This window comes from Rattus norvegicus, chromosome X (genome assembly GCF_036323735.1).
Source record: "Rattus norvegicus strain BN/NHsdMcwi chromosome X, GRCr8, whole genome shotgun sequence".
In the NCBI taxonomy this organism is placed as follows: domain Eukaryota; kingdom Metazoa; phylum Chordata; class Mammalia; order Rodentia; family Muridae; genus Rattus; species Rattus norvegicus.
The window spans coordinates 65321495-65334696 of NC_086039.1; the positions used below are offsets into that span (position 1 = coordinate 65321495).

The following is a 13202-nucleotide window of genomic DNA, read 5'->3' on the forward strand; positions in this document are numbered from 1 at the left end:
TGAGCAGCATGCATATATTTTTAAGGAGATATAGATATATAAAATCTGTTATTATTATGTTTCAATGTACTATTAGCCATATTTGGGACTATCTACAAACTAAATTTTCTGAAAATTACAGATATAAAGCATTATCTCCATTTATGGGAGTGGCTCATTATTTTCTTTGCTTCCCAGTTTATAAATAATGTAGGCTTCTTTTAAACTTGATGCACATTCCTCCTGAGGTAGACATCTCATTGTCTTCATTTAGAAAACAAATGTGCTCAGATTGAGGCCTTACCTAAGGTCTCATAGATATTAATACATATTTGGCTTAAACTTAGATCTCCTGACTCAAGATTCTATGCTGGTGCTGCCATATAGATGTTTTCAAATACATGAATGAGATCTAGTAAATGTGTCAGTGATTGCCTGGGCTCACTCTATTAGCCAGAATCTTAAGGAGTCAGGAAAAGTGGTACATTTGGAAATAGAGGTAAAAAGACTAGGAGAAAATGAAAGGAGACAAAACAAGGAAGAGTATATACTCTAAGTAGGGATCCTAACAGTACAAAGAGAAAGCTATGTGGTTTTTTTCTAGGTGGCATGCAGGCCTTCTACAAGGTTGATTCTTGTTCCATGGACCCACCCGTGGAGCAGCTCACAGGCAAAGTTCGTCAGTACTTCATTCAAGCCCATGAGATTCAATGGGACTATGGTCCAATAGGGCATGATGGCAGAACTGGGAAGAGTTTGAGAGAGCCAGGAAGGTAAGAGGCAGAAGGCTCCTGTCCCTACACCTAGCCAAATACCTGTTATACCCCTTGAAATCTCTACTTAGGTGATCACAATTTTGCCTAGATGCAATTGCTATTACCATCCATTTCCCTGTGGCTTTCTCCTTTGCAGTATGTAGCCAGCTCTTTGCAAGGTTAGACCATATCTTCAATGTTTCAAATAGAATTGAAGTTGTTCTCACTGGTCTACATGGCCACATTTAAAAGGGAAAGAGCCTAGGTGGTACCAGTTCCTCATCAATTGAAATGACTTTTCTTTTTTTTCAATCTATTATTTGCTTTTCTCCTTCTTTTCTTCTTTTAATCTGAGCACGGGTATAAAAAAGCAGTTTGAGAAATTTATGGGAGAAGAGGCTGCTTGTGGCGAGTCCATGTTCATCCTTTTGTAGGAACATCTCCAGAATCCTTTTTTTTCTTTTTAATACATGAAGCACATTTACAAAAGTGAAAGCAGGAAGTTAGTTATTTACTTGGTTGCTAGACCTGGGTTCTAACTCATTGGGTCATTGACAATGCCAGTTCCTTCACAGAGGTGGCATTTGGAAGATGACTGGGGCAAAACATTGGAAAGATATGCAGATGGCTTAGGGCAGAATCAAGGGAGTATTGGACAGATTGATGTGGGTTGACTGGAAGGTGAAATGTAGTACCCGGATTGAGATTCATTCACTCTAACTGCATAGAAATCATGGATAGGCATCTTTGCTTCCTTTCCATGTTTGACAGCAGCAAGTGATGGTAACAAACAGAAGTAACAGAAGTATCACCCTCTTATATTGCAGTCCTTAAACTGGCATTAGATGCTGGAACACTTAGTAGCACAGAGTATACAGAATTTTGGCCATTGGCAACAGTTAATTTTATGTATCTTATTCAAGAATCCGAGGCCTTTGACTCTAAAGATTTGGGAGTTCTTTGTGAGGCGATTGCTAACCAGAGACTCCATGGGTTCTTTGTCATGGCTTCGTTTAGCCCCCTCTCTCAGGTTTTCTAGTTCCATTTCATGTCTTCTTTCTGAACTGACTGTCTTCAAACCATTCAGTGGCTTCTTCATCTGTCATTGTTCTCTGTAAACACTTGTGGTATCAATCTCTATATGCTGGAACCAGGGTGCACCAGAGGCACCTGCTGACCGACGGCTGCTTGTGAGTCAGTGCTATTCAGAGACTGGACTTGGGGCATGGTAGGGATTTCTTAGGAATAGTGCATTTCTTCTCACTGAAAATAGAATCCTGAAGATTTGTGCTGATATGTGGGACCCCACCTGAAACTGTCAGATACTCTGCAGCTGTGATGTTGGCCCTGTTAGGTAAATCCAGGCCTTGTGTACTGCTAATATGCAGGTGTAAGGCTTCCACAAATACTACTTATTCAGTTATCAAATGGCATTTTCCAGTGTTCTCTACTGGGAATCCTGGCCCTGGGATCTCAAATTAGGTACTGGTTGCAAATAGATCTTTTGGGAGCTCCATCTGGATGGCACCAGCTTCTGGGACTGCCTTCAAGGCTGTTGTCAAGCAACCATGAAAGCAGCAGCACTTATTAGTTGGAAGCTTGGTGCTTAGAAATGCATACTGGGAGCAGCTCTCTGCTCCCAGACCCGGTGAGAGAGAGACCCAACCGCCTGGTCAGGTGGGCACTCCTGAGGCTGCAGAGCGGAAGAGACCACCAACACTGCTCACCTCTGCCCACATCCCTGGCCCAAGAGGAAACTGTATAAGGCCTCTGGGCTCCCGTGGGGGAGGGCCCAGGAGCGGCAGGACCCCTGTGCCTGAGACACCACCGGAACCTGAAAGAAACAGACCGGATAAACAGTTCTCTGCACCCCAATCCCGTGGGAGGGAGAGCTAAACCTTCAGAGAGGCAGACAAGCCTGGGAAACCAGAAGTGACTGCTCCTTGCACACACATCTCGGACGCCAGAGGAAAAAGCCAAAGACCATCTGGAACCCTGGTGCACTGAAGTTCCCGGAAGGGGCGGCACAGGTCTTCCTGGTTGCTGCCGCTGCAGAGAGCCCGTGGGCAGCACCCCACGAGCGAACCTGAGCCTCGGGACCACAGGTAAGACCAAATTTTCTGCTGCAAGAAAGCTGCCTGGTGAACTCAAGACACAGGCCCACAGGAACAGCTGAAGACCTGTAGAGAGGAAAAACTACACGCCCGAAAGCAAAACACTCTGTCCCCATAACTGACTGAAAGAGAGGAAAACAGGTCTACAGCACTCCTGACACACAGGCTTATAGGACAGTCTAGCAACTGTCAGAAATAGCAGAACAAAGTAACACTAGAGATAATCTGATGGCGAGAGGCAAGCGCAGGAACACAAGCAACAGAATCCAAGACTACATGGCATCATCGGAGCCCAATTCTCCCACGAAAGCAAACACGGAATATCCAAACACACCAGAAAAGCAAGATCTAGTTTCAAAATCATATTTGATCATGATGCTGGAGGATTTCAAGAAAGACATGAAGAACTCCCTTAGAGAACAAGTAGAAGCCTACAGAGAGGAATCGCAAAAATCCCTGAAAGAATTCCAGGAAAACATAAATAAACAAGTAGAAGCCCATAGAGAGGAGACACAAAAATCCCTGAAAGAATTCCAGGAAAACACAATCAAACAGTTGAAGGAATTAAAAATGGAAATAGAAGCAATCAAGAAAGAATACATGGAAACAACCCTGGATATAGAAAACCAAAAGAAGAGACAAGGAGCTGTAGATACAAGCTTCACCAACAGAATACAAGAGATGGAAGAGAGAATCTCAGGAGCAGAAGATTCCATAGAAATCATTGACTCGACTGTCAAAGATAATGTAAAGCAGAAAAAGCTACTGGTCCAAAACATACAGGAAATCCAGGACTCAATGAGAAGATCAAACCTAAGGATAATAGGTATAGAAGAGAGTGAAGACTCCCAGCTCAAAGGACCAGTAAATATCTTCAACAAAATCATAGAAGAAAACTTCCCTAACCTAAAAAAAGAGATACCCATAGACATACAAGAAGCCTACAGAACTCCAAATAGATTGGACCAGAAAAGAAACACCTCCCGTCACATAATTGTCAAAACACCAAACGCACAAAATAAAGAAAGAATATTAAAAGCAGTAAGGGAAAAAGGTCAAGTAACATATAAAGGGAGACCTATCAGAATCACACCAGACTTCTCGCCAGAAACTATGAAGGCCAGAAGATCCTGGACTGATGTCATACAGACCCTAAGAGAACACAAATGCCAGCCCAGGTTACTGTATCCAGCAAAACTCTCAATTAACATTGATGGAGAAACCAAGATATTCCATGACAAAACCAAATTTACACAATATCTTTCTACAAATCCAGCACTACAAAGGATAATAAATGGTAAAGCCCAACATAAGGAGGCAAGCTATACCCTAGAAGAAGCAAGAAACTAATCGTCTTGGCAACAAAACAAAGAGAATGAAAGCACACAAACATAACCTCACATCCAAATATGAATATAAAGGGAAACAATAATCACTATTCCTTAATATCTCTCAATATCAATGGCCTCAACTCCCCAATAAAAAGACATAGATTAACAAACTGGATATGCAACGAGGACCCTGCATTCTGCTGCCTACAGGAAACACACCTCAGAGACAAAGACAGACACTACCTCAGAGTGAAAGGCTGGAAAACAACTTTCCAAGCAAATGGTCAGAAGAAGCAAGCTGGAGTAGCCATTCTAATATCAAATAAAATCAATTTCCAACTAAAAGTCATCAAAAAAGATAAGGAAGGACACTTCATATTCATCAAAGGAAAAATCCACCAAGATGAACTCTCAATCCTAAATATCTATGCCCCAAATACAAGGGCACCTACATACGTAAAAGAAACCTTACTAAAGCTCAAAACACACATTGCACCTCACACAATAATAGTGGGAGATTTCAACACCCCACTCTCATCAATGGACAGATCATGGAAACAGAAATTAAACAGTGATGTCGACAGACTAAGAGAAGTCATGAGCCAAATGGACTTAACGGATATTTATAGAACATTCTATCCTAAAGCAAAAGGATATACCTTCTTCTCAGCTCCTCATGGTACTTTCTCCAAAATTGACCATATAATTGGTCAAAAAACGGGCCTCAACAGGTACAGAAAGATAGAAATAATCCCATGCGTGCTATCGGACCACCACGGCCTAAAACTGGTCTTCAATAACAATAAGGGAAGAATGCCCACATATACGTGGAAATTGAACAATGCTCTACTCAATGATAACCTGGTCAAGGAAGAAATAAAGAAAGAAATTAAAAACTTTTTAGAATTTAATGAAAATGAAGATACAACATACTCAAACTTATGGGACACAATGAAAGCTGTGCTAAGAGGAAAACTCATAGCGCTGAGTGCCTGCAGAAAGAAACAGGAAAGAGCATATGTCAGCAGCTTGACAGCACACGTAAAAGCTCTAGAACAAAAAGAAGCAAATACACCCAGGAGAAGTAGAATGCAGGAAATAATCAAACTCAGAGCTGAAATCAACCAAGTAGAAACAAAAAGGACCATAGAAAGAATCAACAGAACCAAAAGTTGGTTCTTTGAGAAAATCAACAAGATAGATAAACCCTTAGCCAGACTAACGAGAGGACACAGAGAGTGCGTCCAAATTAACAAAATCAGAAATGAAAAGGGAGACATAACTACAGATTCAGAGGAAATTCAAAAAATCATCAGATCTTACTATAAAAACCTATATTCAACAAAATTTGAAAATCTTCAGGAAATGGACAATTTCCTAGACAGATACCAGGTATCGAAGTTAAATCAGGAACAGATAAACCAGTTAAACAACCCCATAACTCCTAAGGAAATAGAAGCAGTCATTAAAGGTCTCCCAACCAAAAAGAGCCCAGGTCCAGACGGGTTTAGTGCAGAATTCTATCAAACCTTCATAGAAGACCTCATACCAATATTATCCAAACTATTCCACAAAATTGAAACAGATGGAGCCCTACCGAATTCCTTCTACGAAGCCACAATTACTCTTATACCTAAACCACACAAAGACACAACAAAGAAAGAGAACTTCAGACCAATTTCCCTTATGAATATCGACGCAAAAATACTCAATAAAATTCTGGCAAACCGAATTCAAGAGCACATCAAAACAATCATCCACCATGATCAAGTAGGCTTCATCCCAGGCATGCAGGGATGGTTTAATATACGGAAAACCATCAACGTGATCCATTATATAAACAAACTGAAAGAACAGAACCACATGATCATTTCATTAGATGCTGAGAAAGCATTTGACAAAATTCAACACCCCTTCATGATAAAAGTCCTGGAAAGAATAGGAATTCAAGGCCCATACCTAAACATAGTAAAAGCCATATACAGCAAACCAGTTGCTAACATTAAACTAAATGGAGAGAAACTTGAAGCAATCCCACTAAAATCAGGGACTAGACAAGGCTGCCCACTCTCTCCCTACTTATTCAATATAGTTCTTGAAGTTCTAGCCAGAGCAATCAGACAACAAAAGGAGATCAAGGGGATACAGATCGGAAAAGAAGAAGTCAAAATATCACTATTTGCAGATGACATGATAGTATATTTAAGTGATCCCAAAAGTTCCACCAGAGAACTACTAAAGCTGATAAACAACTTCAGCAAAGTGGCTGGGTATAAAATTAACTCAAATAAATCAGTTGCCTTCCTCTATACAAAAGAGAAACAAGCCGAGAAAGAAATTAGGGAAATGACACCCTTCATAATAGACCCAAATAATATAAAGTACCTCGGTGTGACTTTAACCAAGCAAGTAAAAGATCTGTACAATAAGAACTTCAAGACACTGAGGAAAGAAATTGAAGAAGACCTCAGAAGATGGAAAGATCTCCCATGCTCATGGATTGGCAGGATTAATATAGTAAAAATGGCCATTTTACCAAAAGCGATCTACAGATTCAATGCAATCCCCATCAAAATACCAATCCAATTCTTCAAAGAGTTAGACAGAACAATTTGCAAATTCATCTGGAATAACAAAAAACCCAGGATAGCTAAAGCTATCCTCAACAATAAAAGGACTTCAGGGGGAATCACTATCCCTGAACTCAAGCAGTATTACAGAGCAATAGTGATAAAAACTGCATGGTATTGGTACAGAGACAGACAGATAGACCAATGGAATAGAATTGAAGACCCAGAAATGAACCCACACACCTATGGTCACTTGATTTTTGACAAAGGAGCCAAAACCATCCAATGGAAAAAAGATAGCATTTTCAGCAAATGGTGCTGGTTCAACTGGAGGGCAACGTTTAGAAGAATGCAGATCGATCCATGCTTATCACCCTGTACAAAGCTTAAGTCCAAGTGGATCAAGGACCTCCACATCAAACCAGACACACTCAAACTAATAGAAGAAAAACTAGGGCAGCATCTGGAACACATGGGCACTGGAAAAAATTTCCTGAACAAAACACCAATGGCTTATGCTCTAAGATCAAGAATCGACAAATGGGATCTCATAAAACTGCAAAGCTTCTGTAAGGCAAAGGACACTGTGGTTAGGACAAAACGGCAACCAACAGATTGGGAAAAGATCTTTACCAATCCTACAACAGATAGAGGCCTTATATCCAAAATATACAAAGAACTCAAGAAGTTAGACCGCAGGGAAACAAATAACCCTATTAAAAAATGGGGTTCAGAGCTAAACAAAGAATTCACAGCTGAGGAATGCTGAATGGCTGAGAAACACCTAAAGAAATGTTCAACATCTTTAGTCATAAGGGAAATGCAAATCAAAACAACCCTGAGATTTCACCTCACACCAGTGAGAATGGCTAAGATCAAAAACTCAGGTGACAGCAGATGCTGGCGAGGATGTGGAGAAAGAGGAACACTCCTCCATTGTTGGTGGGATTGCAGACTGGTAAAACCATTCTGGAAATCAGTCTGGAGGTTCCTCAGAAAATTGGACATTGAACTGCCTGAGGATCCAGCTATACCTCTCTTGGGCATATACCCGAAAGATGCCTCAACATATAAAAGAGACACGTGCTCCACTATGTTCATCGCAGCCTTATTTATAATAGCCAGAAACTGGAAAGCACCCAGATGCCCTTCAACAGAGGAATGGATACAGAAAATGTGGTACATCTACACAATGGAATATTACTCAGCTATCAAAAACAACGAGTTTATGAAATTCGTAGGCAAATGGTTGGAACTGGAAAATATCATCCTGAGTGAGCTAACCCAATCACAGAAAGACATACATGGTATGCACTCATTGATAAGTGGCTATTAGCCCAAATGCTTGAATTACCCTAGATCCCTAGAACAAACGAAACTCAAGACGGATGATCAAAATGTGAATGCTTCACTCCTTCTTTAAATGAGGAAAAAGAATACCCTTGGCAGGGAAGGGAGAGGCAAAGATTAAAACAGAGACTGAAGGAACACCCATTCAGAGCCTGCCCCACATGTGGCCCATACATATACAGCCACCCAATTAGACAAGATGGATGAAGCAAAGAAGTGCAGACCGACAGGAGCCGGATGTAGATCTCTCCTGAGAGACACAGCCAGAATACAGCAAATACAGAGGCGAATGCCAGCAGCAAACCACTGAACTGAGAATAGGTCCCCTATTGAAGGAATCAGAGAAAGAACTGGAAGAGCTTGAAGGGGCTCGAGACCCCAAAAGTACAACAATGCCAAGCAATCAGAGCTTCCAGGGACTAAGCCACTACCTAAAGACTATACATGGACTGACCCTGGACTCTGACCCCATAGGTAGCAATGAATATCCTAGTAAGAGCACCAGTGGAAGGGGAAGCCCTGGGTCCTGCTAAGACTGAACCCCCAGTGAACTAGTCTATGGGGGGAGGGCGGCAATGGGGGGAGGGTTGGGAGGGGAACACCCATAAGGAAGGGGAGGGGGGAGGGGGATGTTTGCCCGGAAACCGGGAAAGGGAATAACACTCGAAATGTATATAAGAAATACTCAAGTTAATAAAAAAAAAAAAGAAAAAAAAAACTGAGACATGTTAGAACTAACTCTCAGTATCCTTCAGAAGATAATAGCACTGTTCAAGTTAAAACTCAACAAATTAGTGTATCTGGCCAAATATTTCCATATTCATGTACATATATCAAAAATTGAAGTATATCATCATAAATCATATTAATACAATCAATTTGATACGTATACACATATATATGCATACATGCATACAATGACTCATTCATGTGGTAAAACTCAAACCAGTCAAACATAGATTGTATTAATACAATGACCAATATGAAACTAAGGGTTACACTAAATTAAGCAGAAAAGCATTCCTTTAAATCCATCACTCTCTTCTTTCAATCTAACTAGATCTAGTTAAGTTTTCTCAAAATATGAATCAACAAAATGATATACTCAAAATGTGTTTAGTAGAAAGTGCTGAAATAGTTTATGTCTGGAAAACTATTTAAATGCTGTCTTTCGTGAAAATAGGGTTGCTAAATATAGTATTCACTCATCAAATTAATTATCATCATTTCAGACTGTCCCATGTGCATTCCCGTTCCCTGTCTATTAGCTTAGTGTAGTACACGAAAGTCCCTGTTGAATGGTAGAATCCCAAGTCGAGATGAGCACAAGGATGAAAATAGAATTATACAAATAAAAAGTGTGAATTTTGCATTTAAAAAAAAAAAAAGAAATGCATACTGGGCTGTTCAGGAGGAACCCAGTATCAGGGATCAGAAGCAACACAGGGAGGAAAGGTGGTGATAAGCAGTGTTAGGTTTATACAGTGACTGTGGGTGGCACTGGATGATACTGTATTCAAGCTATACCTGTGTAGATTATTCATCTCTCACACACTGGTCTTATGATCAAGTTATTGTCAAAGGCAGGAAATTGTTCAACTACCAACCAGGCTGTGCATGAGGCCCATGGTATCAATGTTTATCTCACGGAAGACACATTTATTAGTTTAGACTATCGTCACTGCCAATTCTTCATGCTACAACTTCAGACCACATAAGAAAAAACAGTCAAAAGCACCACTTGGACGAAATGTTTGCTTGGAGCTAATACTGCAATACAGCTGAGGAAGAACAGTATGGTATCCTGCAGTTGACTTTCTGAGTAAGTCTAGGCTGCTGATTCCATAGTCTGAGGCGATGCATTTGGACCAATCATAGACATTTGTTTTGGTAATCATAACTCCAGTTTACAACAACCCCAGTCATTTGGGCTGTGTTTAAGATCAGTCTTAGTACTGTCCCCTCATGGAAAGTGACACTGTTTCACTACAGTGGAAATGGTTTTTCAAGACTTCTGATTACAAAACATCTGGAACAAACTATTTCAGACAGTCTTGGCTAGAACTGTACCTCAAGGAGCCAGGACAATCAGCTATAATCTTGTGTCTCAAAGCATGCATAGTTGGTGCTGGTACAAGTATAGTCTGGTTGGATGTTAAAATGGCACTCCTTTTTCTCATGGCAAGCAAGTCATTTAATAGTTGCTAATTAGAAAGTCAGATTGGCTCCTTCCCAATGTTTTTGCTTGTTTCTTCGAAAATGAATAGCAGAAGGGCTCACATGATAAATTTATAGTGTTTGTTGCCAGTAATAACAGTGACTTTTATTTTATATTTTACTTTTTAATATGTTCTTACAGGTATAAATACTGTATGTTAGGTGTATAATTCCCACCATGTTTTTTCCTAACCTCCTCTTAATCACTCCTTTCCTCTTCCATTAGTATTCTTTATTTCCCCAAACAGTTAATTCCACTTCTTTCTGATTCTACTTTTCTGTTCTATATATGTGCACGATCTTAGGTGGCTGTAAAATCTAGAAAACACAGAGGATAGAAAACATACAATATAGGTTGTTCTGAAACTAGTTTAATTTGATTAATATGATTCTCCTAATCGTATCCATTCTTTTGCCATTAGTGCAACTTCATTCTTGTGGCTGTAACAATTCCATTGTGTATACCGTATACATCCCATACTTTCCTTACCCACTCCTGTATTGTTGAGCACATAAAGTAGTTTCATAGGTAAGCTACTGTGCACAATGATTCAGTAAACACTGATGGGCAAGTTTGTCTGTGATATGTGGATTTGTGCTCCTTTGGTACAGCTGGTTATATGATAGATCTACTTCTAGGTGTTGTTTTCTTTTACTTTTGAAACTACTCCTTACCGATTTCCATAGTGGCTAGACTGGGTCACATTACAACCTATGGTATATAAAATTCCCTTGTGTTCACACCTGAATGAACACTTCTTGTGTTGAGGGCTGATATTCTACTGGAGGTAAGATGGAAACTCAGTGACGTTTTGAATTACGTTTCTGGGATAACATGAGGAAGAGTGTGTTTATTATATATGTTTATTGTCCATTTGCATTTCATCATTTGAAAACTGTACAGGGGCTGAGTATATGGGTCAGTTGGGAGTAATATTTGCTTTTCAAGTATGAGGATCTGAGTTTGAATTTCTAGCGTCTGTTTGTGCTTATAAACCCTAACAATGGGGAGTATGGACAGATAGATCTAAAAAGTTGTCTATCCTAGTGAAGGGACAAGATGCTGTCTCAAGGCCATGAGGTGAGATGACAAGAGAGGAAGACACTGTCCTTCTCTGGACTCTGCATGTACACACATGGGCATATGTACTCACATACTTACATGCATTACATGTATATACAACACAGCACACACATTAAAGAGCTGCATTTTTAAAAGAGAATTTGTCTATTCATTTCATTAGCTAGCTTATTGATTGGATTGCTTGAGTTTTTAATTTCTTGTGGGTTTTTTTAATTTATTCTATCTATTAATCCTTTGTGAAATGTCAGCTTGCAGGGTTTATGTACACTTAGTTATCTGTTTCTGTTGCTGTACAGAATTTTTTAAACTTCATGTTTCCGTTTCTCAGTGTCAGCCTTTATATTCTGAATGACTGTAGTTCTCAGAAAGCCATTATCTATGGCTATACGGTTTTAATATTTTCCTTTCTTTACCCTCTAGCAGTTTCAGAAATTTGTGTCTTACATTAAGCTCTTTGGTTCGTTTGTAGTTGATTTTGTGCAGGTTGAAAAACAGAAATCTAATTTCATCTTCTTCATGTGAGCATCCAATTTTGCTAGTATTAGTTGTTGAGAAGTTTGTCTTTTTTCCACCATTTATCTTTGACATCTTTATATAAATTCAAGGGGCTGTAATGAGTGGGTGGGCTTGTATGTGGATTTTGATTCTGCTCTACTTATCTGCATGTCTGTATTTGTTGCAGTATTATTCTGATCCTGTTTTTATTTTAAATGATTGTATGACTTTTAATTTTTTTACCTTTTGAGATTATAGTCCTTTTCCTCCCCCCAAATCCTTCCACGTTCCTTGCTCTTTAAAATCCATGCTTTTCCTTTAATAATTATTACTATAAGTTTGTAAAGCAATTTGAAATAAGTTATTTGGATACATCTAGCAGTGTGTGTGTGTGTGTGTGTGTGTGTGTGTGTGTGTATGCATGCACGTGCGTGCGTGCATGTGTGCGTTCGTTCAGAATTTCTTTGGTGATCTGGGATCTTTTATGCTTCCAAATGAATTTTAATATATTTTCCTGTTTCTGTGTAGGGCGATAAAATTTTGGTGAACATTGTATTGAATCTATAGATTGCTTTTGGTAGCATGGTCATTTTCACAATATTAATTCTTCCTTTTGATGAGCATGTGAGTTGATTTCATCTTCTGGAGTAATATTGACTTTCTTTCTTGAGTATTTAAAAGTTTACATTGTAGAGATTGTTTGCTTCCTTGGTTACATTTATTCCAAAGTAATTTTGGAGGCAATTTTGAATGGGATTGCTTTCTTGATGTCTTTCTCAGCATGTTCACTGTTGATGTATAGGTAGACTACTGATTTTTATGTGTTAATTTGCATATGTTGAAGCACCACTGCATTCCTGGAATCATGGCAATAACATATTTTGTGTGTTATTGAATTCCATTTGTGAGTATTTTATTAAGAAATGTAGTGTCTATGCATAACAACAAGATTACTTTATAATATATATTTTTGTGTGTTTGTGCCTTTAACTGGTTTTAGTATTAAAGAAATACAGATTTTGTACACAGAATTTGATAGTGTTTTTTTTCTTTAAGTAGCAGTGGGTTTTATTTAAGAAAACAAACAAGCAAACAGATTTTAAGATTGCTTAACATCTCTCCAGTGCCTAGGGATAGTGTTCCATATGGAGAATGGTTCATCATAGCTGTGCACTTGTTTTTGAATGAATGGCTTTTGTTAAGTGTACAGCAACTAGAAATAAAGAATAAAATAGCAACCAGAAGAGGGATGGTAGACCATCAGATCATACATTTATATCATTGAACAGAAACCAACTGGGCTACCC

The 13202-nt window shown here is 39.2% G+C and overlaps 1 protein-coding gene across 11 annotated transcripts in view; it reads left to right on the forward strand.

Moving 5' to 3' along the window:
• Positions 1–13202, forward strand: part of Heph (hephaestin) — a 251830-nt gene that overhangs the window by 160867 nt on the left and 77761 nt on the right. For all 11 annotated transcript variants that reach the window (XM_063279761.1, XM_039099420.2, XM_039099423.2 and 8 more), the window contains one exon: positions 584–752. In XM_063279761.1, coding sequence (XP_063135831.1) covers positions 584–752 — 169 coding nt within the window. The remainder of the gene's footprint in view (positions 1–583; positions 753–13202) is intronic.